Below are 25,205 nucleotides of genomic sequence, written 5' to 3' on the forward strand. Positions count from 1 at the left end.
GGCCTCTGCCCCTCCCTCCCCCGCCCCCCTTGTGCCAGTCAAGGCACAGAAGTGGTCATTGTAAGTCAGGGCTATCATGGCAGGCAGCCCAGGGGCCTAGGGTTGGTTTGCTGCTGAGGTTTCAAGGCCTCATCAAAGAGAGGGTGTGGATTTGGTTTCTGCCCCAGGGAAAGGAAGGCTCAATCCTGATATCTTTTATGAGGGCATCAGGGAACATGAAGAAGCTGGAACAGGGGAGTCTGGAAGAATGGTCATTTTCACAGGACAGGCTGGACCTGACCACTGAGAAGCAGACCATGGTGAGGACCGCAATGTCTGCAGGGGGCATCCAGGTCTGTTCTTCCAGCTGCTGTTTAACCACTGCTGGGGCCCGGCCACACCCAGGCTCAAGGACCGGCCAGGGCCAGGCCACCACCTGTCATTCACAGGCTCCACCTACCTGTCTTGACAGAACTGGGCCCCACCCCCTTTCCACACACCTGGGGCCGGGAAGCCTTCAGTGACAGGCCTGGAAAACAGGATTGCCCAGAAGAATGTAAAAGAGGCCCAACCTGGGGCCACCCCAGAGAAGTCTTTGACCTCATGCATGAACTTTCTTCTTTGGAGGTCTCTGGGACAAGGAATGGCCTGGTAGACTTTGTGCAGACAGGTGACAAGAGTCATGGACCTGACTTCAGCATTTTATAACGATGTGACTCAGGCGACTGGCTCTCAGCCCTCTCTCCTCTTGTGAAGTCGACTCAAACCTGCCCGTAGCGATGCTTATAGCAGATGGCGCGTGTAGCACCTATGCCCCACTCAGCTCCCAGCCCTGCCAAGGAATGGCACTCTCCTTCTTTGGTAGAGCACTCCAGCCCAGACTGTGTCACCACTGTCGCCCCACAGCAACCACCAAGGCCTGGCCTCTGAAACCTTGGGCGAGAAGTTGCTTTGGCTAGCTGTGGCCCACCACTCCCAGCTTCCCGCAACTGATTGCTCAAAAACCCGGACCTAAAGAAGAAAGTAAACAAACACACAGCGCTTCGGTGTGGAAATGCAGCACACAGAAGGAAACCATTAGGCGCAGAGCAGCTAGACATGTCATCCAGTCCAGCAACCCCACGGCGGCTCCAGAATCAAAACAGCCTGCACACAAGGCCACATTCAGCTCCCATCTCTGGTTTCTCCCTACAATCAGGCCTCGCCCTCATCCCTGTGATGTTAGTTCTTCACTTGGCACTGCCTGTCACACAGCTGCCTGATCCTGAGGGCTGCCCAATGCTGCCTGAGACCTGCGATCTTTAGAGATAATAATGGTGCTTTACCAGCCTCCCCTTACACATGAGCAGATGCACGTGCATGAGCATACACACACACACACACACACACACACACACACACACACACGTCCCACCTGATTCCCAGCACAGCCCATTGCACAAAGAATTCCTGTAATCCTAAGCAGGAAGAGGAACCCTCTACCAAATCCCAAGAAAAGAGTGCAAGGCAAGGTCCCTGGTATCCAGATTTATTTTACATTCTCTTCCAGAGGGGTTAGGGGGTTGGGGGGAGCTGGAGAGGCGGGGGGTGGGGGGCAGCACACATCAGTCTCCCTGGAAAACATGTGGGATAGTCCGAGGCTCTTGAGACCCACCCTCCCTGGGCACTACAGCAGCAGGACAGAGGCACAGCCCAGGCCCAGGGCTTGGCAGCCTTTGGGAAGAGGGGGGCTTTTCGGTAAGACCTCTCGCCAGGTCTTGAATGCTAAGGAGGTGCTGCATCCATCCCCCATCTCACTCCCAAGCCCAGCTGGAAGCAGGAAGGCAAAGGGGGCAGCAGGCAAGCTGGAGTGAAAGGGGAGGAGTCCCCTCCCAGACAGCGGCCTTTGGTCTCTATTAGGTTAGGAAGCTGGTCCTTGTTAGAGGAACCCCATGGGGGTGAAGCTGGGAGCCAGTCCCTGTTAGAGGAAACGCCACAGCAGGGTGGGGGTGGGAGACTTGGGGGGGGGGTCTGATCTCAATAAGGCCTGGAAACAGTCTCCACTTCAAAGCAGACCTCTATATTTGGGGAGTGGGGTAAGGGAGGAAACAAAAGGGCCATGAGAGGAATGCGTGTGAGCTGTGGGTGGGAATCAGTCCAGGGGGCTTCGAGGTGGCTCCAGGGGAAGGGCTGCTGGGTTGTCTGCAGATGCCAGCAGCCAGGTCCTGGGGAGGAAGACATAGGAGGGGAGGGTCCTCTCTTCCTCCGGGAAGTGCTACGGCTCCCCACCCCATCCTGGCTGGGCTCTGAGTTGCCAATGAGACCACTCACACCGGGGCTACATAATTTCCAGGGAACGTCCCAAATTTCTGGGTCCTCCGGGAGACACCTGAAAGAGGAAAGACAGAAAGATCATTCCCCACACTTGTTTTTAAAATAGGAATGGGGGTGAGGGCCCTGCCCCCTGCTGGCAGTACTAAGAACTGCAGGGAAGTCCCTGTCCCAGTAAGGGAGGACTCCTTTTCCTCATTCCTGCCCCCTAGTGGCAGAAGCTTAGATAAGCAAAGCTACACTCACTAAATTCAAGAATGAGAGACTAATCTGAGCACTCAACCACTGTTTAACTTCACACACAGCAATGAATAACCCCATCCCAGCAGGCTGGCATTCTGATTTCCTTATGAGCAGCTCACATGCACCCTGTCCCCGGGCCTTGCTGATACCGTTTCTCTGACTGGAGGGCTTCCTTTTTCTGTTCCACCATCCTTCAAAGCTCTTCCACTTCCTCCAGGAAGCCTTCCCTGACCTACACTGCCCCCAATGATAACCACCAGCCACGTGTGTGGTTACTGGGCATTTGAAATGCACTCATCTGACAGGCAAACTGGACTTTCTAAACCTTTCCTTTCAAAGCACTCGTGGCTTATACCACCAAAGTGGTGCTTTTTCTTCTTGTCTATATAAATTTGTAAACCTTTATTAGGAATTGTAAAAAAATTCAAAAGCAGAAGTGTACAGAGTAAAATAAGAATGTGCCCTCAGCCAGCCCCTCTGAGGTAAGGACTGTTAACAAGTTAGTGCTTCATAATTACTGGTGTGTCCAAAGTTTGGTCAGCAGTGAGGTGCTGGGATTCAGGTGAGAAAGGGTAGGCTGCCAGGTCAAGGGACTGCCCTTGTAGCCCCCCCTGCCTAAGCAGCCCCCCGACCCTTCAGGCCCTATAGTCTGCTGCAGGGGGAACTTCTGGCTGTTCACTAGTCTCCGAGGACTGGACCAGCCTCAAAGTTGAGGCCTGGACAGGGCCCTCCCACCTAGGGGAAACAAGCCATGTGGAGCCTGCTGAGTTGGTAACCTTGAAACAGGCCAAGGCCAGCCTGAGGCTTCCGGCTTTAGTCCACTGCCTGAGCTGCCCTTGGGTCAGCTATAAGGGCTGGGATCTTTCTCTCCTTTTGGTGGAGCGGGGTTAGGAGGAGCTAGCTGCTAGCTGGGGTGGGGGTAGGGGATACAAAGGTATGAGACTTGGTCCAAGTCTGCACTGACTTCATCAATGACCCTGGGCCTCACCCCTCTTGGAGGTGTGAAGTCAACAACATTAAGGTCTGGCTCTGGGGAAGCATCCAAGGCCAGGCCTTCCCAGCAGCCAGACGGGAAGTAGGCGTGGGGTGGGTGTTAGGCCATGAATCTGTGCTGAACCACTACCACTGGCAGGCAGTAGCACCCACCCAAACCCCCACCCGGACCTTGAGATAGCCTCTTCCGGCCTGCCCCCCAGCCCATCCCCTTAGAACCCTGAGATACCCCTTCCGGCCTGCCCCCAGCCCAACCCCCCTCGACCCTGAGATACCCCCTTCCAGCCTGTCCCCCCAGCCCACCTGCCAGGCCCACATACCCACAAACCAGCCATCATCACACTGCTGCATGACATCCACCCGATCCCCCTCTTGCAGCTCCAGCTCGTCCTCATTCTGGGGCCTGTACTGGTACATCGCCCGGTATCTGGGGGAGACATTGCCATGGCAACCACCGGAGCCCTGGTCCCTTCCCCAGACCAGGTCCAAAAAGTCCAAACCCAAGGGTTGCCACTTCCCTGTGAATTTCCCAGGGTCCCTCCATCCTCCCATTAGCCCCCCAGCTCCTGGAAAGGCAACTTGGTCTGGCTCCAGTGCATTCTTTCCCAGGCCTGCTCCCTGCCCTTCAAGCCCCAACCACCTAAATCCTGCCTTCTCAGAGCTCCCAGTGCCTTCAGGTCTGTTTTACCAGTTCCTACACTTACACGTCCGTCCTGCATCCATGTGCTAACCTCAGGGCAGGAAACCCAGTGAGGAGACTCTGGGGGCCAAGTGTGGGAGGCTTGTTCTAAGGCCACAGGACTGGCAGCGACAGGTCAGAAACACCACTGACAACTTGGCCCCCTGCCAATAAACTGCCCATAAGCACTGCAAGCACTAGCGCCACCAGCAGGAATTTCCCAAATCCACCTTGCAGGGAAGGGATGGGCTACAGAGGTCAGTGTGCTCAGCTCTGTCCACCGGCAGCACCACACCTCTAACCAAGCAACTGCAGACAGTACTCACGGGGTCCAGTGTATCTGAGTGGTGTTGGGGGAGGTGGTCCTCAGGTCTAGCGGACGGCTGGAGCCTCCAGGATGGGACACAGCTGACCCAGGGGTGCCGAGACTCTGGGGATCCACAGGAGGAAAGGTGGGAACATGCAAGCATGAGGGAGGAGAAGTAAAATGGCTTCCCCTGGGGCAGCGCTTCCCACACTGCTCGTCTGATTCTCTCAGTCCCCTCTGCACACGGGGTCTGTGACCATTTCACTTCACAGGTGCAGGGAAGCTGAGGCCCAGGTAGGGTAAGTGGCTGGTGTCTGAATGCTGCACGGACAAAGCATGGAAAGGAGGAGGTCCGTGCACTGGCTCTGCCTGTTCCTAATGGTTTGCTGAGCGGAGGGATGGCTGCAGGAGCCAATGGGCTTGTTTGTGCGCTGGCAGGGTGGGGACCAATGACTGTCCTCAACTATATAAACTTTTAGTTCAAACCCACCCAACTATCCTCTGCAGGGGGAATTACCATCCCCATTTTACAGGCGAGGAACATGCTACAAGTGAGAAAACCCACATCCAGCGAGGGCAGGTCATCTGCCCAAGGTCACACCACTGGTGAAGGGCAGACCCCTGACTCCTGGCCCGATTTTGTCCAAGAGGCTGACACAGGCAAATCACAAAAGTGGAGTCTGGAGGGTTAGGAGACCTGGGCTGGCTTTGGGGTCGCACCTGGAGCTGGCTAGCTGCCCCATCCTTCCGGGACTGTTGCTCAAGGGCCCAAATCACCTGGAGGGCTTTGAGGTCCACAAGGCCCAGGTGGGGCTGCAGAGCCAAGTTCTGCCCAGTCACCCCACCAGTTGGGGGTGGGGGGGGCGGGTCTGGGAATGATTCTGAGGTGTGGCCTTATCCAGGAATAGGGGATGTGGTGTGGGGAGTGGGGGTCAGCTCTCTATCTGAGGTAGGTCACCTTACCTGGGTCTGGGGTCTGGGCTCCTGGGTAGGGAAGGAGAAGCCAGTGCGGCGGGGGGAGGTCCGGCCCCCCCAATCGGTGGAGTCAGCTGGGCTGCGTGGCGTTAACGGGGAACTGGGGTGACGGGTGGCCAGACGGGCAGCGGTCAGGCGAGGAGACGCAGGGAGCTGGGGGCCATCGTCACAGACCCGGAGCCGGGGCTCACGGCACACCTGCACGTAGCTGGCCGGAAAGATGCCTTGGCGCCCGGTGCCTGAGATGCGTCCCTCATACCAGTTCTCATTCACCTTGCGGATCAGGCAGATACGCTCTCCCTGGTGAAAGAAAGGAGTCAGTATCTGAAGGGCCCTCCTGGGCACTGTGCACCCAAGGCTGCCGACGCAGGGCATCCCGTTAAACCGAACACCTTGCCAGAGGGATCGCACTGAGAGGGTCAGTGGGTTATGCAGAAGTCACACAGGTAGGAAGTAGCATCGTCAGGAGCCAAACCCAAGCTGCCTGGGGGAGCAAGCAGAAGTCTAAGCTCTTCTCACAACACGTGGCGCTGGTTTGGATCAAGTCCTGCCTCTTTGGGAAGGCTACATGCATTTCCCCTGCGTTCCTAGCTCTCTCTCTCTGCAGAGTTCCAGGCATAAGGGAGCTTAGAGGCTAATAACACAGATCCAAACCAGGCTCTGCCTATTTCAAGCTGTGTGGCCTTGGGCAAGTTACTTTGCCTCTCTGAGCCTTCGTTTCCTCACATGTGAAGTGGGGATAACAATACTGTTACTGTGAGAAGCAAAGGGGGAGCCATGGCAGACGGGTAAGAAGCACAGTGATGGCATCAGCCAACACTGCGATGCCTGGATCCAGTCCCTGCCTCCAAACTGGGTGATCCTGTCACCACTGCATCAAAAAACAACACCCCCCCAAAAAAAAAAAAAAACCAACTCCCCGAGGGCAGCTAGTATATCCACAGGTCCACATGCTGACTCATGTCAGGTAGGGTTGCCCTGGGGGGATGGTCTCCAGCCTTCTCCTGCCCTCACCTCTCTCCGTCCAGCCACCCTCCCCCACCCCCAGGCCAGCTCTTCCAGGAGACACTCACTGGGGGCATTCATGGCCTCTGCCCCCAAAATCAACCAAAGAGAGAGACCAGTTCCCTGCTTTCTAGGGCATTTTTCAAGGTTTCTTGACTACGATCTGTAGTGAAAAATGTGTTTTAATAACAACCCAGCACACACACACACACCAGCCTAAAAGTTTGATAGAATACCCTTTCTACACGTGAGGCAGTCTAATATTTCCATTTTACTCTTTTAAACATGACTGTGATCCACACAGCCTACCAACTTGGAACTGAAAACAGCACAAATCTTCTAGAAGAGTTGGACTTTAAAAAATTTTGACTAAATTAAGGGAAACATATCCAAAGAGACTGAGAAAAAACTGGAAATACTGGATAAAGATGGGTACATCTTTTAAAAATGTTTTCCTGCACATATTTCCTTATGTCTTCACCAGCCCCCTCTCCCTCTGGCCCCCCACTTCCTGCCTGGCCTGGCCGCACCTTTCGGAAGGACAGCTCCACGTCCAGGTCCCCCTTGAAATTGTACTGAGCCACAGCTTCTCCATACTCCAGCACCTGGTAGGTCGGGGGCTTGAGGGGCTTGGGGATCTCATCTGCAGGCAACACCTGCAGGAAGAAAGGTCATGAAAAAGTTTTGGCCTGGGCATCAACTGAGCACAGACCTGGGGCTCCTGGGACAGGGAGGCAACAAAGAGAAGGTGGTATGGGCAAGATCTGTCTCCAGGCCAGAGCGGAGACAGACATCAGACACAAGCCTGGGGTGGTTAGGGTCAAGCACAGCCAAAAGAGTGGTGAGTCCCAGGAGAATCCTGGAAGTGAATTTCCACTAGAGATACGTGGAGTGGGCATTACTGGAGTGGGCAGTGGCAGTGCAAAGATGGGAGCTAGTCCAATGAGAGAGTTGAACTTGGAGGGCAGAAGGAAATGAGGAGTTCCAAGGAGCAGGGAACACCTGGTGACCTATTCTAAAAGAGAGGATCTAACATTTTACCATTGCTGAGAACTGAGTGTCCTCCTTCCTCCTCCCCTTCTACCCCAACAGGCTCCCAGAATCCCCATGCTCTCTTCACTTCCTATTCATAGGAATCAAGAACCTACTAAACTATTTTATACTAAGATGTAAATGACTAATGACATGGAATACTGTATATTTTGTGGAATTTTAGGATCAGAGAGATTGTTCTGAGGATAGAGGCGGCCTACTGATGCCTGTCAAACCAAGAGCCTAAATTAAACAACAACCCAACCCATGGGCCAAAGTCACAAAGGAAGTGAGAAAATAGTTTGAGTTAAATGAAAAAAACAAAATATCAAAATCTGTGGGATGCAGTTAAAGCAGTGCTTAGAGGAAAATTTATAGCATTAAATGCTTATATTAGGGGAAAATGTTTCAAATCAATAATCTAAACTACCACACTAACAAACTAGAAAAAGAAGAGCAAACTGGACCTAACACAAGCAGAAGAAAGGAAATAATAAAAAGGCAGACATCAATGATATGAAAAACAAAAATAGAGAAAAATCAATGAAATCAAAAGTTGGTTCTTTGAAAAGATAAAACTAACAAATCTCTAGTCAGAATAAGAGAAGACACAAGTTACCAATATCAGGAATGAAAGAAAGGACATCACTGTAGATCTCACTGACATTAAAAAGACAATAAGAAAACATTATAAACAACTTTAAGCTAATAAATTAGGTAACTTAAGTTCCTTAAAAGACACAAATTCCTTATAAGACACAAATACCAAAGATAACCTAAATCCCAATAACAATTCAGAGCCTGTCTCTGGATTCAGATTCTGGATCCTCTAAACAACTTATCTCTGAACCTTAGCAAGCCCATCTGTGATGTAAAATGGGGCTGATCTATCATTTTCCCAGGTTAATGAGAGGAACGAGGGAGGTAATACAGTTGACTCTGAACACAGGTTTGAACTGCGGGGGCTCTACTTATGCATGGATTTTTTAAAATAAATACAGAGGGTGCCAAAAAGTGTATATATATTTTAAGTAAGGAAAAAAACTATCAATTGTAATACTCAACATATACTGATAACAAAAGATGAATACAAGTCACGTTTGACTTCAGCAATTACAAGAGGTGCTCAAAGTGGTTACCATCAGCGTCCAGACACTTCTGATTACAGCAAACTACTGCTTGAGCATAGATAACATCTCCTAAAAGGTGTATACACTTTTTTGGCAGCCCTGTATATTGGAATTTTTGGAGATTTGCAACAACTTGAAAAAACTCACAGATGAACCATGTAGCTTATAAATATTGAAAAAATTAAGAAAAAGGTTATGTCACGAATAAAACATATGTACCTATTTTCTCTTCCTTATTTTTTTAAATAATGTTTTCTTTCTCCAGCTTACTTTAAGAATACAGTATATAATACTTAGAACACCAAATATGTGTTAACTGACTGTTTACGTCATTGGTAAGGCTTCAGTTAACAGTAAGCCTATTAGTAGTTATGTTTTGGGGAGTCAATGTTATACGCAAATTTTCGACTTCAGTGGCGTTAGCCACTGTGTTGTTCAAGGGTCAACTGTGCACGTGAAGGAAATGATGCATGTACACAAGATTTGTAAACCGTCACATACTTCGTACTCTTGCCAGTTGCAATTAGGATTCATCCCAAAGACAACTTGAGAGAGATGGATTCTGCATGGTGAGAATCTGGGACACTGACAGGGCTGGTGGCCCCTGGTTCTCCCCTGGGCTGGGTTCCACCTTTAGCCCTCATTTAACAAACATTTCCTGAGTACAGGCCAAATGCCAGGCCAGCCACTGCAGGGGCCAAGGGTACATACGAATGGGGCTGAGATATGGCCCTTGCCCTGGAGCTCACAGTTTCGCATCTGAGGAACCAGTGAGATGTGGCAGCCAGCGCAGGAGCTAAGCCATGGATGCATAAGGGCTCTGCACACCCACCAGACCTCCCGGGCTCCTGCTCACCTCCACGTAATTGGCAGGGAAGATGCCCAGCCTGCCGTGATGTTCCCCCTCCAGCCAGTTCTTGTCCACCTCCTTGTGGATATAGACAATGTCACCCTTCTTCAGAGTCAGCTCCCTGCAGGCCAGAGCAAGGACCTCAGCCAGAGCTGAGATCCTCCTGGATCCTCCTTCCCTTCAGACCCTGTTCAGCAAACCCAGAGTCCCCTCCGCCCTCTGGGGTTGCCCACTGCAGCCCTGCCCTCCGCAGAGCCAGCCCCAGGGGACAGGGGAGGGGAGAGAAGGGCACTTACTTGGGGGACTGTGCCTGGAAGTCAAACTTGAGCCTGGCAGCCTTCCTCTATGCAGGGGGAGAGGACAGAAGGGGTGACCCCGGTCAAGCAGTCGTCAGGACCTACCCCAGCCCTTCCTGCACCCTGACCTTACTGCTCCCACCCCCTTACCTTCTTCTCTTCCTTCCTGGCAGGGCTGACCCCTCGTTCAGAGGCACTAAGGTCTGTGAAGAAGCACGAGCTCAGCTTGGGAAGGCCACTCTGGGGGTTGGGGACGAGGCTGGGATATGGTTAGCTCCCCCTACGGGCACCAGTGGAAGCAGGGGGCTCTATGATCTTTCTGCAACCCCCCACCCCACCCCCCAGGGGTACCAGCGTATCTGGTGCATAGCGGCAGGCATCTGGTAAGAAAAAGGGCAGGATCTGGTCCTTACCTCGGGTTGAGGAAGGGTAGACAAAGTCCCTACGACCTAAGAAGGGGCTTCCTCCATCCGCCATTCTGTGTGGGCTCAGGGGCCGGGAGGAACCCCGGTAAGGTGCATTCGGGGAGCTGGGACTCCAAGCGGAGGCCGGGCTGCGGAGACACAGGGAGTGAGCCACCTGTCTGGATTCACACCCTACCCGGCTCACCCTCTCCCTCCAGTTACAGCCGCCTCCTCCCCAGCCATCTCCCAGGTCCTGGGCTCGCCACAGGACGTTCTACTTCCGAGCTGTGGGCCGGGAAAGGGTGCGGCCGGGCCAGGGAGGAGAGCGCTGGGAGGCGCCTGCCCCTCGGTCCTCGGCTGGGGATCGTTTCCCTCTGGGGATCGTTTCCCTCTGGGGACCGGGGAGTGCCCCCAGCGCCGAGCGGTGCCCCGCACCCTGCCGGCCACTTGCCCCCCTCCGAGGGGCTCCCCCAGCCCACGCCACGTCCCCTCCCCTGGCCACGTCCCCGGCCGCCACCCCACCGCCCTCCGCGCGCGCCTGCCACTCACCGCGCGGGGAGCCGCGGCTCCCGGGACCGTCGGGGCGTCTGAGATCCCTGTGGGGGAGACGGCGGTCAGGGCCGGGACCCGGTCCCGCGGCAGCCAAGGCCGCCGCCTCCGGAAAAGTTGGCCGCTCCGAGGGAGGGAGGGTGGGCGGGGCGGAGGGACGCGGGTCTGGAGTCGCCGCGGGCGGGCGGGCGGGCCGGGAACCAGGAGTGGCCAAGGAGCTGGGGGAGGGAGTGCGGAAGAGGGAGAGAGGCCCTGGAAAGCGGGCCGGGTAGGGGTGGGGGTCCCCACGGACTGAGGCCCGGGGGCGGGGCGGGGAGTCCCGGCACCCCGACGTCAGGCTGACGCGTAGTCGGCCTGGAAGGGTTCTTAGGGGTCACTTGGAAAAGTCCACGCCCAGTCTTTTACAGAGGAGAGCGCAAACAGGCATGAAGTCTGCCCAAGGTCGCGCGGAGTGCGCCAGAGGGACACCGCCTGCTTCCCACCCAAGCCGGGCCGCTGCAGACTCCGGGGCCCAGCGTCCCCCACGAGGGGACGCGAGGCCGGTACCTGGGGGGATGGCTGCCGGGTCTCAATAGCCCGCAGGTCCTTGTCCAGTTCCGCGCTCAGCTTGGCCAGCTCTCTCTCCAGCAGGACCTGGGGCGGATGATGGGGAAAGACTTGGGCAGTGGGAAAGGAGAGGGGAGGGGGTAGGGACGGAAAGCAGTGCGCAGTGTGTGTGGGGGCGCTGGTCAAAGGTCAGCTATGAGAAGGCCAGTGGGCAGCAGGACAAAGCACACAGCGCTGGCGCAAGGGCAGGCTCCTGGCCTGTGGGCCTGCCTGGAGGTCTCAGGGTATCGGGAGGGCCCTGCCACAGCCTCTCACTGGCCCTCCCTCCTGACCCAGCTCACCCGTCTGGTACTCCCGTGAGAGTCCGTAGGACTTCCTGATAGGGCCTTAGTACCACTTTTCTTTGTCGTGTTACATCTTTGTTCAACAGTTTGCAGGGCTCCCGGTTTCCTGGCCCATCATGTCTTCTCTGGTCTTCCCCAACCTGGCTTCACTGTCCCCAACCTGCTTCCCCTGCCCTTCCAGCAGTCCAGCCTTTGCCTCTGCGCCTCCCCCACCCTCAGTGCCCACTCTCTGCCTGGCCAAGCTTTTGGAACTCTTGAGAGCCCAGCTCCACCTCCAACAACATTTCTTGATAATTCCAGTCCACACCGACCACTCCCTTCTTTGCTCCTCCTTCGGTCAACACACGTTTGAGTGCCTACTTATGCCAGGCACTGTCCTGGGTGCTGGAGACACAGAGGTAAGCTGTATGGGACTGGAGAGGACCACAGCTTTGGGTCCATGGCCTTTGCCCATAGTCACTGGGGCCAACCAACACCACCCAGAATCTCCCTCATTTGTCCCCCAACATTGCTGCCCCCCCCTTCCATGCTGCACTCACTTCAATAGGCTGGGAGGGCTTCTCAACAGGGTCATCCACCAGTGGTTTCTTAGGCTGAGGGTGGGAAGGGTGAGTCAGATTGGGTGAACTCGCTTTCCAAAATGCACTAGCTGAGGGAGGTGTCCACTCCCAGAGGGCCAGGCCCACACTCACCTTCTGCCCAGACTCTAGTTCTTGCAGAAACTGGTTCCAAGATTCTTCCGTCCAGACATTGTCTGCTTTCTCTCGGCATCTGGGCACCTGCATGGATGTGGGTGGGCATCAGCTTGAGTAGTGGGGTACTGTGACACTGGGCAGGCTCAAAGAGCAGGCTTTCAGGGCCCTGCCCCACCCCTATGCCCACCTGCTCCCTCCTAAGGATTCTGGCTTTCCTGGCTGCCCAGGCCCCAACTGAAAGGGCATTATCTGTGCTCTTTCCGTAGGGGGGCCTGGCCGAAGAGCACCGGCTGCTGGGGGCAATGTGACAAGGACGCTGGGCAGGCTACCTGATTTGGGGCCTGGGGCAGAGAAGAGGACGCTCCAGGTTTGAAGGTCCTTCTAGAAAACTCTTCAGAAAGGTCCCAGCTTCTTCTAAAGAAAGGGAAGGGCATCTCTTTAGTTTCCTTTTAGGGAAACTGGCATAAGTGAGAACACAGCCCTGGTAGAGGCAGCTGCACCCCCACCCCACCCTCACCCTGTCCCCACCTGCTCTGGGCTGTGGAGCAGTGTTAAACAGTGGAAAGTTATGACGTCCAACTTCAAATCCAAATTCCACCACTTAGCTGTGCTACCTTTTGGCAAGTTACTGAACTCTCAGAGCCTCAGATTCAATACCTACAATGTGAGAAGGAGTCCTACCTGCACAGGGTGTGGTGAGGCTTAGGTGAGGGGCCCTCCCCTAAGGGCCCCTGACCCTACTGCTCCCACCCCCTTGTATGTGAGATGCCCAGGAGAAGGCCTGACACACACACATGTGCTCCATGAGTGGCCAGTCCCTTTCCTGCTGGCTTTGGTGACTAGCCTGCATGTGTGTTCAGTCTGGCTCCAAGACTATGGCTATGTATGTTTGTGCTTATTTAATGAAGACTTACTGGTCTTTCTGGCTGCCACGCCGAGTGGTCTTGCTCCCATGCCCAAGGGTGTGGAACTAATCCTCGTCCAAGTAAAACCCAGAGCAGAAAAGGAGCCAGCAGCCCTGACCCAGGAGCACTGCACAAGTTATTCCTGCTCCCTGGGCGTCAGTTCCCTCGGGGCACTGGGTTCAGTGATGTCATTTGGGGACCACTCCAGCCACATTCCAGGCACTACATTTGCCTTAGTGCCGTTCCAGGGCTCCCTTCATGGGCCGGCTTAAATGTTCCAGCTTCTGCTGAGTTTGAATATTGCCACTAAGTGGAATCACTGTACCAAGCTTATCAAATGTTGGAATGAATGTCTGACCGGAGGGTCAGGGTTTATTGGCTGTACTTATGACTCTATTCTCTTACTTTAAAAATAATATTGGTAACAATAGTGATAATGAGAAGGAAATACATCATTCCTAATTTAAGGAAGCTCTAGTTATCATTAAGCCTGTATATTAATAAGGTTCGTGGAGACTTGCCATGTGCCTTAATCCTCAGAACCACCCTACGATCCCCACTTAACAGACGGGGAAACTGAAGCTTTGATTGGTTAAGTTGCCCAAGGTCACATGGCTGGTGGTAGCACGTTGGCTTGAATCCAGAACTCTGGGTCCAAATCTTGAGCTGTTAGCTTCCATTTTATTGGTGCTACCTAGAGTCCCAGGTCGGTTATGGCTATGCTGATGAGGTTAATCTAATCCCCCCCACCCCTGAAAAGGAATAAGAACCTCACTGATTTCACTGAGAGCAAAGCTTCTGATTCCCAAGGTGGGCTTGAACCCTCCAGACACTGGCAGCTTGGGCTGGGCCTGTGTGGTTTGCACAGAGAAAAGCAGCTGCACCTTCACTTCTCTGGAGGGTTCCTCTCTCAGCAGCACCTGGGAGGAAGCTAGGGAATCCTCCACCCCCTTTTGTGTTCTTTCAGGCTTCAGAGTGGATGGCCATAGGTCCACACCTAGCCGTGGGAGCCCCCTCCCTGTGCCCCATATGACCTATGGTGCTTTGGGGTGATGAGTTCTTGCTGCCAACCACAAAAGCATCATGGAGGGGTCCTGACCAAGAATGGGTGCAAAGCCCACCCCTGCCCGTCCTTCCTTTGGGCCCTGACAGGGAGGTGTGTATCTGGAGCAATGGGGACCCTGAGAAGGGGCTGAGGTCCACCTGCCTGCTCCAAGGCTATGCTGGCTGTGGCCACCAGGGGGTGCCAGTGCCATAAGGAAGCCCACGACCCTCTGCAGCCCTCCCACCCTTCCCCACCTTGGCTCACCCACTCAGAGAGGAGGCCTGGCCTGGCCTGGAGGCAGGTGTTTGCTGGGGCCCTGGATGCCTTGAGTCTGCAGAGGTGGCACAGGAGGAAGCCACTGAAGGTGGGAGAAGACAGGGGTGGGGGGAGGTGAGAGCAGGGTTTGGGGGGGGGGGGTGCCTGGCTGACCATTTCAGGTTCTGGCACCCATGCCCACCCACTCTCCTGGGCAGCTCATGTGAACAGGGGTGGTGTTCCAGACCACTAAGTGTGAGCTTGGCACTAAGAGCTTTACACTCTACTAAACCTTCAAAACAGCTCTCGGGTAGGTGGTGTCTTCATTTTGCCGATGAGGCAAGAGGCCCAGAGAAATCCCAGCCAGGGCTGGGCATTCACTGAACAGTGACGCTGAGGCTCTTAATTACCACCTACCAGGGGATCTGGAGCTCACCAGAAATGGGCTAGACAAACTTCTCAAGTTGAACTAAGCCAACTGGGGAGCCCAGAGCTAGGTGGGGCTGCAGGGAGGGGCAAAGGCAGGGCCAGGCTGGGGAGGGCCACCGCACCACCTCACCTTTGGACGCTTCCTCAAAGGGCCACTCCAGCTGCAGGTCTGCGGGAGCAGAAAGGACGGGTCAGGGATGGGGCAGCAGGAGGACGGGGCACCCTGCGAGGCTGCTTCCGCGGCTCCCAGCCTCCCTCCTGCCTAGAGCAGGGGCCGAGGGGCTGAGTCAGAGCCTGAAGAATGTCCCGAGGGAGGGAAGGAATTAGGAGGGCAGTTCTGGGGAGGGCTTGAAATGCCTTTGGCGGACTTAGGGCCTGAGTGAGCCAACCTGGCCAGTGGATGTGCCCAAATCCTCCTCGTCCTCCCTCCCTAGTTCCCACACACACCCTTTCGCTGACCTTTGCAGACCTGCGCTCAGCATGTCGGGTCGGGGAAACTGCACTTCCTCTCCCCCCTCTTTCCCCTTCTGCACTCTTCTAAATGCTTGTCCCTCCTCCTTTGCCCAGACCCACTCCTCACGGTGCTCATAACTTTCCAGGGCCTCCTAGGGAAAGCTGCTGACCAGCCCACCCACTCGATCCCCTTGGCAGGCAGACGTGCCCCAACAGCTCCTCAAATGCCAACTGAAACGCTCTCGAGATCCCAACACCTTCCTCCTGCTCCTGGAGTTTTCTGCTTTCCTTTGCAGCAAATGGCTGGCCATAACTCACTCACTGTCTCCAGTTCCCCTTCTTGTTAAGCAGGCTTCAGCCTTCCCACTCTTACTCCCACCGCTCTTCTCAGGGATCCAGTGACCTCCACATTGCCAAGTCAAATGGCCAGTGGTATGGGCCCAGCAGCAGCATTTGTCACAGTGGATCCTTCCTCCTTTTGAAATTCCTCTTCCACTTGGCCTCAAGGGAACCATTCTTCCTCCCGCTCAGGAACCACTAACCATCCCAGTGCCCAGGGCTCAGTCCTTGGGCCTCTCTGTCTCTCTGTCTCCCTAGGGTATCTTGTCTAGTCTTCAGGTTTAAAAAATAACACCTATTCCAGGGATTCGGAAGTCTGCACATTAGAATTACTTGGGAAGCTTTCCATCAAAATCTCTGAGTGAGTCCCAGGTATTTCCATCTGCAGCCCAGGCCTGGCCCCTGACCGGCAGCCTTGTGTATTCACTGCCGACAACATCTCCACTTGGATTCACCACAGGCAGAACTGCAGGCCTCTTACACCTACACCTCCCACAGTCTTCCCTGCATTTCTAAACAGCAACTCCATCCTTTGACCTGCTCAGGTTTAAAGTCATCTGTGACTCCTCTCTTTCACGCTCCATCTAATCCATCAGCAAGTTCCCATCATGTGGTCTTCGCATCTCACCAGGCCCACTGCTACCGCATCATGTCTCTAGCCTGGATTGAAGCCAGGCCCCCTAACTGGTCCCCTGCCTCCACCCCTGCCCCATCTCTTCCTGACCTGGCAGCCAGAGCAAGCCTTTCCCCGCCATCACTTATCAGAGCACGCCACGCCTGTGGCTCAGAACCTCCTGGGGGCTCCTCAGCTCTTGCAGAGTTCTTCTAATGTCCCCAAAGGCCCTCTGTGCCTAGATCCCATCTCCACCACATGCCCCCTCTCACTCCAGTCCAGCCTCTCCTTGATGCTCCAGGATATGCCAGACCTGCTTCTGCCTCTGGGTCTGCATTGCCCCCTCTGGTGCAGCACTCCCCACCCCCACCCCCCCACCCTACAGGGCTAACTCCACTCCCTGAGTCCTCTGCTCCGCTGCCACTTAGCAGGGGCCTTCCTTGGCCAGCCTTCCTCCCTGGGCTCTCCCTGGCCCTTTGCTCCCTAGCACTGACCACCATCTGCCATATTGAGTATTTATCTGTTTATTCTCTGCGTCCCTCTGTCTTAAGCTTCACTGGGAGAAGCACACTCTTGTTCCCTGTTTTATCTTCGGAACCTAGAATAGTACACTGGCCAAAGGACTGACTGAATGCACGAGTGACCTCGTGGCTTCCCCATACGCACACGGGAAACAGGGGGCAGTGTATGGTCATTGTCTCCCCACCCCCCAAGGACAGGGTGGCTCCTTCCTTTGGCCCGTTTTAGGAACCAGTCACCATGGAACCTGGGGTGGAGAAGACCTCCCTGAGCAGGCAAGGTCCTTCTTCCGTTCTTCCCTCCAAAAACCCCAGGGGCCAGAACCCACTCAGGCAGAGAGAGGGCCCTGGAAGTGTGCTTCACCTGGCATTTTGCAGTGAATCTGCTGGAACATTCTCCGGTACCAGTCTCTGGGGCTGTCAACACTCTGGGATCAGAAAAGGCAAGGTCAGGCCACGCACCCAATATCAAACCACAGAAGTTTTTTCTTACTGAGTCCTTTCTCTGGCCACCCTGGGAGCCCGAGTGGGTGGGCCGTCGTGGTGTCTTTAATGACAGTAACTTCACGTAGCATGTGATATAGGAATAAGATATATAGAAGGATCTCCATCAGTGATGGCCCCTGAGATTTGGGATGGTTTACACTTTTTCTCTTTGCTTTTCTACAGCTCTGATGTTTCTACAGAGAACATGTGCCTCTATGTAATGAAAACTAAAAGCAATAATAATATAGGGGAAATGGTATTTCGTATCCCCTGCCTCACCTGAGACTCAAGACAGCCCTGGGAGGCACGAAGGGTATGTTACTGACTTCAGATTCAGGTGACGAGGTGCAGAACTAGAGGCGGGTGGCTGGTTCAAGACAGGCATGGGGTAGGAAGGAGGGCAGGGCCCCTCGGAGCCTGGACCCAGGATCCATCCATGCCTGCCACAGCATGAGGCCTTCTCACTCAGGACTCTTGCTCACTCATTCAGCCAATCATTCACTCAGCAAGCGTTTCACGAGAGCGCTGGGTCAGGCCCTGGGGCTATAAAACCAAGAGGGGTCCCTGGCAGGGTCAGCCCCTACAGCAGTCACCTTCCACTTTTGGGAGCCTGGGGCGCATTCTAGATCCTCCCTTAACCCACAAACCACTTGTGCAATTCAGACACATGAGTGCCATAATTTTATGGGGCCAACCATTCCCTGAAACCCATCACAGGTGAACCCCCGTTTTAGTCTGGAATGTTTGGGTACAGTCTTGATCGCCCCCACTTTACTTCATAGAAGCGGGGCTCAGTGTGGGTCCCTGGGCCCCATCCATCCGTGGTACCCAGCCCTGGACTCACAGATCTGGGGGCAATAGGCATGCCGCTCTCATCCACGGGCCCGATTCCCTCGTACTTGACCCAGCGCTTGTCCCGGCGTTTGCTGTCCTTGGTCCATGTGGCTGACCAGTTCTGAGGATGCTGGGAAGCTGGCGTCTTCTGGGTCCCCGAGGGCCGGCTCCCAGGGCCTGGCCAGGTCTGATACCAAGCAGGGTCTGCGGGCATGTGCATGACAGCATTAGCAACGGGCAGGGGGCCCACCTGACCCTGCTTGTCCCTTGGCTCCTCAGTATATTGATCCCTGTGGGTTTGCATGTGTCAACATCTCCTTGTCTGTCTGAGTTGATGACGCAGACTCTACAAACCTCCCCATTCCCAGCAGTATCACAGGCCTGTTTGTTTATTTTTTAGTTAAAGTGAATAAAAATGGATGTCGTCTTGAGAAATCTGTGCCCAACCCACCCTGTTTTCCTGGGGCTGTCCTAAACGCTTCCATCCGGAATCAAGGCTGGGAAGCCTCACTTGCAGAGAATGCTGGGGACGTCCCAGCTGGGGAGGCAGCAGGGTGGAGCAGAAAAGATGCTAGGCTTGGAGGGGACAACAAAACTAACTCAGACCCCGGCTTTGCCACCTACTGGCTGTGTGACCTTGGGCACAGCAATCAACCCCCCCGCCCCGTGCCTCAGTTTCTACTTCTGTAGAATGAGGGTCATCGTGGCAAGGGTTCAGGGAGATGTAGTGGGTGTGAGCACAGCGCCTCAGGAATAGCCAAGAAGCTCTCGATGAGGGTCAGAAACTCATTCCCCAGACACGGCTCCCATGTCCTCAATTTCCCCAAAGCCTTCAGCCCCTCAGATCATGGCATAGGAGCATAAAGGCTTCAGGGTGTGCCTCTCAGCTCAGTCTCTGTGAATAAACATCTCTGAGACTCACTTCCTCACGTTGACACTTTGCCAGGACATCAAGGGACTACATGACATAAGGTTTGTAAAGTGTCTTTCCAGTGTCCAGCATTTGTTAAATGTATAAACTACTTGACACAGTACCTGCCTCAAGAGAATACTCAATAAAGGATGCCAGCCTCCTCAGGAGAGGAGTGGGCCTCCCCACGGTGGGCCTGCACAAAGAATGTTCCAGGATCTCCAGGATCCTGTGTCCCAGGCTGGGGTGACTCCTAGGACACCAGGAGCTGACAAACTCTCAGAGCTGCCTGCCCACCTTGCGCTGGGCTGGTGAGTACAGAGTGCAGCCGTCCTTAGGGCCTGTCGTGGGTTGGTCCCCCACACCCTCCTACAGCCAACATACACTCACATTCCTCCGCCAGTCCATCCCCAATCTGAGCTACTCCCTGTCCTGCTGGGGGGGGGGGGGGCGCAGCCCCTATGGCAATGTCCTCTGCACACTTCCTTCCCCTGGCACTGGGGGGTAGAAGCGGGGAAGAGATGTGTCAGCCTGTTCTCTCCCACAGCTTTCACTCTCACGGTCAGCATGCTCACACAGGACGGGGCAGTTAGCTGAGCTCAGAGGCCCCCTACCCTCGCATGCCCAACACGGGGTGGTGCCAGATGGCAGGGCCCAGGGAGCTCTGATCCCCCACCCCCACCTGGAGCAGGTTTTCCTGAGCAGACCCACCTGGGTGCCGGGATGCGTCCCTCCTTGGTGGGAAGTACCCATTGCACACGGTCCTGGGAGCAGGGTCATGGAACTGGAAATTAAGGGTGTTGGAGCCACCATTCCGAATCACTGGCACCTGTGGGGAGGGGCCAGGAGCGGCAGCTCAGGCCCAGAAGGTTCCGCAGCAGGGAGGGAGGCATGGCTGCCAGGGCACAGTCATACCCCATGCTGAGGGCTTGCAATCCAGCTGGACCCTTTTGCAGGAAGCCAGCGAGAGCAATCTTCCAACCCCCTTCCCGCCCTCCCGTCCTTTCATTTTTCTGCTCCACACCTGTCCTGCAAGGTCCACCAACTAGGGGCCCACAGTCACCCTCTCTCTTGTTCACTCACCCGTGTCCCCCGGGAGGATGACCCTACGTGGGCTCGGAGGTGGCCAGGGATGAAGTCATCCAGGCTGAGCCCAGCTGGGAGGCTGCAGGGTGGGGCCTGCATGCTTGGGTCAAGGTCGGAGGACTCCGGGTGTGCCAGCTCCTCTGCGGGTCCTCTGTGGGGAAATAGGCAGGAAGGGAAAGCCCAGCTGGGCCTGGGTTGCCTGTACCCCCAGGGTGGGGGAGGAGGGGACAGCTGTGGGAGAGGGTCAGGGCCAGCTGAGTGGGAGCTCCAGGACCCAGGAAACAGGCCACTGCGGGCACCCGCCTGCAGGCTGCCAGTGCCGGCTCCCAGAGGTACAATGGGCTGCTTGTTAGGCCCTGGGCAGGAGCTCCGGGTGGGAGTGGGGGAGGGGAGACCGGGTGAGGAGGAGGGGAGGCTGGCCAGGAGCAGACCTGCTGGACAAAGCCTCAGGCGGGCCTGCTGGCCAGCCCCTCTGGGGCTCTCACTGCACAGTCAGCCTGCTCCCCCAGAGGGAAGGCAGAGGGAACTGGGGCAGCTGGCAGAGGAGGCCTGGGCACTCGGGACTTTGTTTCACTTCCCTCTGCCTCCCGCCCGTCCCTGTGTGAACATCCCCTCACCAGCAGGCACAGGGGTTCCTCAGGCCCAGGAAGAGGCCCTGGGCAACAGCAAGGCTGCCCACCCACTGCCCAGAAGGTCTAAGGATCCAGGGAGAGGGAGAGCGTGGGGGCATTTCCAGGCAGCAGGAACCACTCCTTCTGAGCTCAGAGGAGTATTGGCTCCCTTTTTGGGCCTCTTTGGCTCAAACTGATGCCTCAGAGGGCTCAAGGTGCCAGTGAGGGGTCGGGGTAGAGAGCAGAGCAATGGTTAAGAGCAATGGATTCGTGTATGGAGGGGTGGTACTGACACACACACACACCCCACTTTTTCCTACACCTCCAGGCTGTTGTTTCAACAGAGGGTCTTCCTGAAAGCAGCAAATCTGACTGGTCAGCTGCGTTCTTTTGCCCCATGCAAGTCAGGCAGCCAGGAGATGGAGGCAGTGGGGCTGCCAACCAGGGCTTTGCCTCCCAGAGAGCGGTGGTAAGAAACTGGTTGCTCCTCTCCTCTGCTGCTGGACTGAGCCAGAAGCAGAGTCAACCTTCGCCGCCTTCTGGGGCTCTATCAATTCTGGCATTTTTGTTTCCTTAGACTTGTGTGTGCCTGTGGGGTCTGGGGGCTCACGGGAATGCAGCAAGGGCCTTGTGAAGTGCCATGTGTGTGTGGTGGAATGTAAGGGCAGTGCCGTGAATGGGACTTGAGGGGGTACCATGGTGTGGGGGCATGTGAACATCATGGGGGTTGTGGGGCCAGAGGGGTGTCAGCTATCAGTGTGGGGAGGTGCAGTCATACAAGCAGCACAAGAGTTATAGTGACCAGAGGGGATGCAGGTACAATAGGGGCTGTGGTTACCCAGCCCCTGAGCAGGCTGGAGGGTATAGACAAGGCCATGGCAATTCCCTGTCTCTGGTCTGAATGGGGATTCCTTCTAACCCTTGAAAGGTCTATTGGGGACATAGCTTTCCTGTGCCCACCCCTGGCTGTGGGGGGGAGTAGAAGGCTGAGGCTAGAGGAGGGACAATGAATCAGCTGGATTGAATTAGGACTCTTACCAAAAGCAAAACATGCAGACACACCCCAGGTCCTGAGGCTCTCTCTCCCCTTGCAGGGGAAACCGAGGCAGAGGAGAGTGGGAGGCCAGAGGGCCATGGCCAGGGGCAGGCTGGTTCCTAGCACCACGCCCCTCCCTGCCCAGCTGACTGCTTAAGGCCAAGTTTCGAGGTCAGCACCAGCCTTCTCTACCCGTCAGCTGACCCAGTCTCCTTCCCTGCCTCTGTCTGTCCTACCCTGCTGTGCTCAGCCCACTAGCAGTAAGGGGAGGGCAGGAGGTCCCCTTACACCACTTGAGTTTTTGGGGGTGGCTGATCCTTGGGGGCCCAGCCTGGCCCTCCCAAACCTGCTCCCTGTGGCACACCCCCAAGAGACATGCAAGGGGGTGGTGGGGAAGGGCGGGCTACGTTTTTCTCCTGACAGCCCCGCCAGAGGAAATTGGTCCTGCACCTGGCAGAGGGGGTCCTCCCAGAATTCACTCTGGCTGTCCTTCACCCCAGCAGCCAACTCTAAAAGGCTGGAAGAGGTGAAGTGGCTCTGCTGTGGTCAGGGACTCCTTCCCACCTGCAAGTACCGCCCTGGCCTTGGGGGCTCAGACCTAGGTGTCTTCTCGGGTATTTTCCAGCTATGAGTCCACGTGGACAGGACAGGTTTTCTCGAATTTCACTTTTTTGTTTTGAGGGAGACTTCTCACCTCTTTCCACCCCCCGAGTTTGGGGCGAGGACCCCAGGGGGCGGGCTCTGTGCCTTCCCTTCAGGCTGGGCGCAGGCAGGTGACTCCCTGACTGCGCCCCCGCCTCCTCTCCGCCCCCTCTCCTCCAGACACCTACCTTCCACGGCAAGCAGGTGGAGGGGACTGAGGACGCCCGGGAGGGCAGGAGCATCTCGGCCGGGCTCCTAGCTGGTGCAGCCGCGGCGGGCCCTCGGGGAGGGAGGGCAGGGAGCGGTCCGGGCTGTGCCGTCCACCCTCGTGACCGGGTCAGGACGGTCTCCGCGAGGCCGGGGGCCCGAGGAGGAAGAGGGATGGACGGGGCCGAGCGCGCGCAGGGAGGAAGGACTAGAGAGGCGGGCGGGCGGCGGTCAGCCTCCCTCCAATCTGGACTGTGAGCCGGGGGGCGGGGGGGCGGGGGCGAAGGGGCCTGCGGGGCGGGGGCTCAGGTCCGCAGCCCCAGCGTGCGAGTGGCCTCCGTCGGGGCGCGCGGCGAGGACGCTGTGGCCCCGGCCGAGGGGGCCGGGCCGGCCGCGCGGAGGCGCCGGGAGGGGCCGCCAAGGTCCCTGGGGAGCACGCTCTGGTTTCCCAGCTGCCTCCCGGCCCCCACCGCCCGGCTGGCGTCGGGGCGGGCGCGGGGGGCGGGGAACGCCACTCAGAGTTTCCATCGACATTTCCAGCGGGTGGGAAGGGAGCCGCTGCACGGCGGAGCCAGGACCGAGGGCACGAAGCATTAAAGAGCCGGGTCCAGCCAGCAACTGATACGGAGCCGGCAGCCCGGAGACGGGACCGCTCTGCAGACGGGCTGGTGCCGAGATAGGGCGCCCCAAAAGCGGAGGGGCCTAGCGGGCCAAGGGAGGGGCCCGCCACCTCCCCCCGCACTTGGGAGAGAGATTTGGGGCCTGCGTCAGCGCCCGTCCGGGCGTGTGCAAACACACACACGCGCGCGGGCGCTGCCAAACCGGGCGATGCTCACACACGAGCAAGCCCCGCGGAGGACAGCCCCGGGAGGAAACCGGCCGAATGGAGCGGTCCCCCGGGCGTGGCGCGCCCCTGAAGAGGATGAGGGCGGCTCCCTTTGGCGGGGATGGGGTGACGGGGTCTTGGTGTTCCCACACACCGCGTTTGTTTTGATCTCGCTGCTTTTCCGCTGTTCCCGCTGCTCTGACACCCGTCCCAGGAGCCCGCGCCCATTGGCTGCCGACCCCTCTGGCCACCCAACCCTTCCCTGCTCACCCCCAGGCCTCTGTGTACGCACCGCGCCTGTGATAGGAAGTGAGGGTGCTCAGTGAATGTTCACTGCTAACGGAAAGGCTCGGGAGGGCAGTACTTTTAGTCCCTGGCTCGGTTCGGGGACGCCAAGCCCCCGAACAAACCAATAGCAAAGAGGTATTAGGCAATATCCGATCTATTTTGGGAGTGTTCACTTATAAATTACGAACATATGAAAACATTAATTGCATAGGTACTGGGTGTAAGATTGGTGCCCTGAGGCCACTGTGCACGTTAGAGTGTTTTCCAAGTACATTATTCAACTGAAAAGTTGAGAAGGAAGGGAATGGAGAAAAGATGACACGTTTGTTTTTTTTAAAAGTCCCTGCCATCACTGATGCTATTAGCTTTATCTTTTCTCAATTCAGTGAAAAGGGCTACCTGGGTTGTGGTGAACCAACGTGAAGTCATATCACCAGTGAACAGCGGAAGGAGGGGACGTTAAGGCTGAGGAGAAGCTGGAGAGAGAGAGGCTGCTGGCTGGCCTCCACGGTCTGCAGGGCTGCGTGTGGAAACAGACCAGCTGAGCGAGCACAAGTGGGGCCATTGGGTGCACACGTGGAAGCAGATGCGAGGTTTCCAAGGAAGAGCTTGTAAACGATTACGGGGTCCGAGTCTGGCTGTTGTGGGGCATCTTTGTAAAGGCACTTAGTGTGCTGAGCAGGGAGCTGAATGAGATCCCCTCTAAGGCCCCTTCCCAGAATCTGTGATTCTCCCAGAACACTGAAGGCATGGGGAGGGGACGGTCGCGCCGCCCAGAGAAGACAGCTGCAGAACGGAGGGCTGGTGGCAGCACATTTTCCCTCCTCCAAAGCTTGGACACTTACTTCCCCAGCCCTTGTCACCATCCTCTTCCCTCCCACAGAGACAAAAGATGTGCCCATTTCCCTTGTCACCAGTTTTGCTCCCCACCTGTCACGGTCCTCACGGCTAAGAAGGGACACATCGCGTTCATGTTCTTCCTTGTTCTCCAAAGATGGTGACGCTGAAGTTCTTCCAACTCCAGGAATTCTGGTCATGCCCACTCTTGCCAGCAGCAAGCTTCTCTTATTCTCTAGGGCTCTGACCTGGACTCCAAGATAAATATTTAATGTAGAGGGTGCAGCTGAGCTGACCGAGGTCCCTACTTCCTGTTTCTCAAAGGGAGGTGGCATCCATGGGCAAGGAGCTGGGGACTGGCTACCAGTGTCATCTCTATGGGAATAGGGAATCCAGTAAACAGCTTTGCAGGAGCCACAGTAGGCCCCACTGGAGACCTGAGCTTTTCTCCAGAGCAGTTTTGAACTTCTGCCTGTCTACTGAGGTCTGGGCTCTGCTGGGCTCGTCACCTCTGTCAGCTCAGAGCCTGCTTTGCCCTGGCACCGGTG

General features: G+C 56.2%; 1 protein-coding gene across 7 annotated transcripts; it reads right to left on the reverse strand.

Moving 5' to 3' along the window:
* Nucleotides 1-1,491: 1,491 nt before the first annotated feature.
* On the reverse strand, nt 1,492-24,900 carry SORBS3 (sorbin and SH3 domain containing 3). 7 transcript variants are annotated; one of them, XM_074338245.1, is made up of 21 exons: nt 24,751-24,900; nt 20,208-20,361; nt 19,836-19,953; nt 18,225-18,418; nt 17,259-17,322; nt 15,102-15,140; nt 14,552-14,645; nt 12,667-12,751; nt 12,335-12,421; nt 12,182-12,235; nt 11,299-11,385; nt 10,753-10,799; nt 10,213-10,352; nt 9,950-10,002; nt 9,800-9,846; nt 9,510-9,624; nt 7,022-7,147; nt 5,475-5,786; nt 4,531-4,634; nt 3,846-3,952; nt 1,492-2,347 (listed from the first exon to the last, which is right to left on the reverse strand). In XM_074338245.1, exons 1-21 carry the CDS (start codon nt 24,855-24,857, stop codon nt 2,286-2,288), a joined length of 2,196 nt encoding a protein of 731 aa, XP_074194346.1. In that variant the 5' UTR covers nt 24,858-24,900; the 3' UTR covers nt 1,492-2,285. The 7 variants fall into 7 exon arrangements, with proteins under 7 accessions (XP_074194346.1, XP_074194348.1, XP_074194347.1 ...); XM_074338247.1 differs by having other exon boundaries at nt 19,836-19,908; nt 24,751-24,774; XM_074338246.1 differs by having other exon boundaries at nt 14,552-14,618; nt 24,751-24,774.
* Between the last annotated feature and the right edge of the window lie 305 nt (nt 24,901-25,205).

This window comes from Rhinolophus sinicus, linkage group LG07, assembly GCF_036562045.2.
Source record: "Rhinolophus sinicus isolate RSC01 linkage group LG07, ASM3656204v1, whole genome shotgun sequence".
Lineage (NCBI taxonomy): Eukaryota > Metazoa > Chordata > Mammalia > Chiroptera > Rhinolophidae > Rhinolophus > Rhinolophus sinicus.